Source organism: Trypanosoma cruzi, genomic scaffold (assembly GCF_000209065.1).
Source record: "Trypanosoma cruzi strain CL Brener 1047053517077 genomic scaffold, whole genome shotgun sequence".
Taxonomy (NCBI): Eukaryota; Euglenozoa; class Kinetoplastea; order Trypanosomatida; family Trypanosomatidae; genus Trypanosoma; species Trypanosoma cruzi.
In genome coordinates, this window is record NW_001849452.1 from 135129 (window position 1) to 137573 (window position 2445).

The following is a 2445-nucleotide window of genomic DNA, read 5'->3' on the forward strand; positions in this document are numbered from 1 at the left end:
ATGATGCGCCGTGTGTTCTGTGTCGTGTTGGCGCTTACACTGCTGTGCTGCTGCTTGTGCGTGTTTGCCGCGGAGGAGGAAGTGGAGGAGGAGGTGCTGCCGGTGGATGCGGTGTGTGCGGGTGACGGTGAAAACGTTGGGCGCTGGCAACTCCGTGGGAGGCCACTGTGGTACAACTGCACGGCTGAAGCTAGCGGTTTGGGAAAGATGATTTGCGGCATGGGCGCTGGAAACTGTGCCCCGGAGGATGTTAAAAAACGTGTTGAAGGGAATGCGAAGGATGGCGTCTTCGAGATCAAATTCCATACGCCCACTCCAGGCCGGGTGAAGAGTTGGTGGGAGAGTAACGTGGAGCCGAAGCCGGCCACCGCTGCAAGTGGTCCGGCCAAACCTGCGGAAGAAAGACCTCCGGTGGATCGAGAGGAGGAGGCTCCTCGTGACACCACCACAATAAGTTCAGGATCTTCTCCCGCTGGCGTTGGGGGTTCCGCTGGTGCCCTTTCTTTGCCACCTACAACTCCGCGTGACGCTGGTGCTAACGCTGCTGCTGGCGCTGCGGGCAAGACGGATCCTTCTCCTCCTGCGACTTTGCAAGCGCAGAATCCCGCTCCCTCTGGTGAACTTCAAGGCGCTGCACATTCTGCTTCTGCTGCATCCAAATCCCCACCAGATCCGGAGCCCACAGAGAGCGGGGAACACTCCTCCCATGACCCTCCAGCGGGACGACAGGAAGAGACTGTTGATGCGCCACCGACTCGGTTGTCCCAGACCGGCGAGGACGGTGGCGCAGCGGAAGGCGCCGAAGAGGACACCGCCGACACCACCGACGCCGCCACCAGCGAAGGCAATGCTACGGCGGCAGGCATGCCGGCTCCCCTTTCCTCTGCGCCCACAACGAAGGCGTTGGAGAACAGTGCGGGAAATGACGCCTGCTTCCACGACCCCCGTCTGCATACCCGGCTGCTGCTTGTTTTGGCTGCGCTCACGTACGGGACACTGGGCTGAAGAATTGAATGCGTGCTATAATTGCCAGCACTCAATCACAGGAATCCGTGCGTTTCTTTTTGTTTTTACGTAATAAATAATAGAAAATAATGAACATTTGTTTTGCTTCATTTGCTTCAGCTGTGCTGCTGTGTGCCTCATTTTGCTGCTCCCTATACCCGTCACGTTGAAGGAATCCCAGACACACTCATATGCACGACACGTCCAGTACTGTTTGCGTGGACGCATGTCTGAGGATGGGTGCATGCACACTGGATCCATTTGTTGCGGCTTCTTTTTTTTCGTGTTCTTATATTTTTAATTTCCTTCTTCTTGCTTGCTGTTCTTTTTGCTTTTAGCTTGCCGCGGGACGTTGTGTGTGTTCTTTAATGATTTAAATTTCTTAATTTTTTCTTTTGTTTTTTTCTTTCATCCCTCTTTTTTGCTTTTGGGGGCAATCACGATGGAAGTTTTTTTTTTCTACTCTTCCCTCTTTAATTGTTTGTTGCTGCGCTCTTCCCGTGAGGGGTGCCGTGTGTTTGCCACCCAACTGCTCCACTCGCACACCCACCGACACGCTCATGACGACGGCCCTGTGCGCCTCGCCTGCTGCACGCATGAGGAGGGGCCGCGACGAACGGCGCGCTGAGGGAGCCGTGACGTGTGGGCGTGCGACGAGAGCCTGTGGGGCGGAGCACAAATTTCTTTCCCTCTTGTTTTGTTTTTGTTTTGCGGCCAGGGCTGGCAGACACCCGCAGCGCCACACACACAGCCACGCCCTGCCGCCGTGTTTTTCTTTTTCTTTTTTGTTTCTTTTATTTTATTTGATGGATGTGTGCCGCCACCGTGCGTGGTTGTTGATGTTGGGGCCGTGCCGCACGTATCGCTGCCATCCAGCTGTGCCTCTCGCTGTGCTGATGTGCCTCCCTGTGCTCCTCCTCTTCTCTGCTCCTCCAGCACACACAGAGATAAGTGATTGCACAGTGCTCTGCAGGAATGCTCTTGGCGACGGTGGGACGTTGGCTTGCATCCCGTGCCGAGATGGCGAGGCCACTGCGTGTGTGCCTGCGGTGGGAATCACGGTGCCATTGGATGGATGTGTGTGGGACGCCTTTTGCATAGTGCTGGAGGCCGGCTGACGCGGCTGCACGATGCCCGCCATGCGTGAAGGTGTTGCCTGCTCTTGGGGTCATTCTTCTCTCCTCGTTGTTTTTGCTTTGCCGTGTGCGTTGCTCGGTGTGTGCTGACGCGTGACGGACGGTGCCACGATGGCCTCCTCTGGCGATGACAGTCGCTGTGCTCCTGGCACACATCCACACACAATTCCCTGTGTCTCTCTGCGGGAGCTGGATGAGTTGAAGATCGATTACAGCCACACGGACACCCGCACAGTTGCTGCGCCGTACTTCTTCCAGCACTGCGATGCCGCCGGCTGCACGACGTTGGGGCCACAAGTACAAC

The 2445-nt window shown here is 56.4% G+C and overlaps 1 protein-coding gene across 1 annotated transcript, besides 1 other annotated feature; it reads left to right on the forward strand.

Annotated features, from left to right (window-relative positions):
- On the forward strand, positions 1-1005 carry Tc00.1047053508853.30 (uncharacterized protein; the record flags this gene model as incomplete). Its single annotated transcript, XM_801339.1, has 1 exon — positions 1-1005. One exon carries the CDS (start codon positions 1-3, stop codon positions 1003-1005), a length of 1005 nt encoding a protein of 334 aa, XP_806432.1.
- Positions 1-2445: part of a sequence feature (areas not merged during assembly with more than two copies in the genome that could not be assigned to a particular haplotype) that runs on past the window's edge.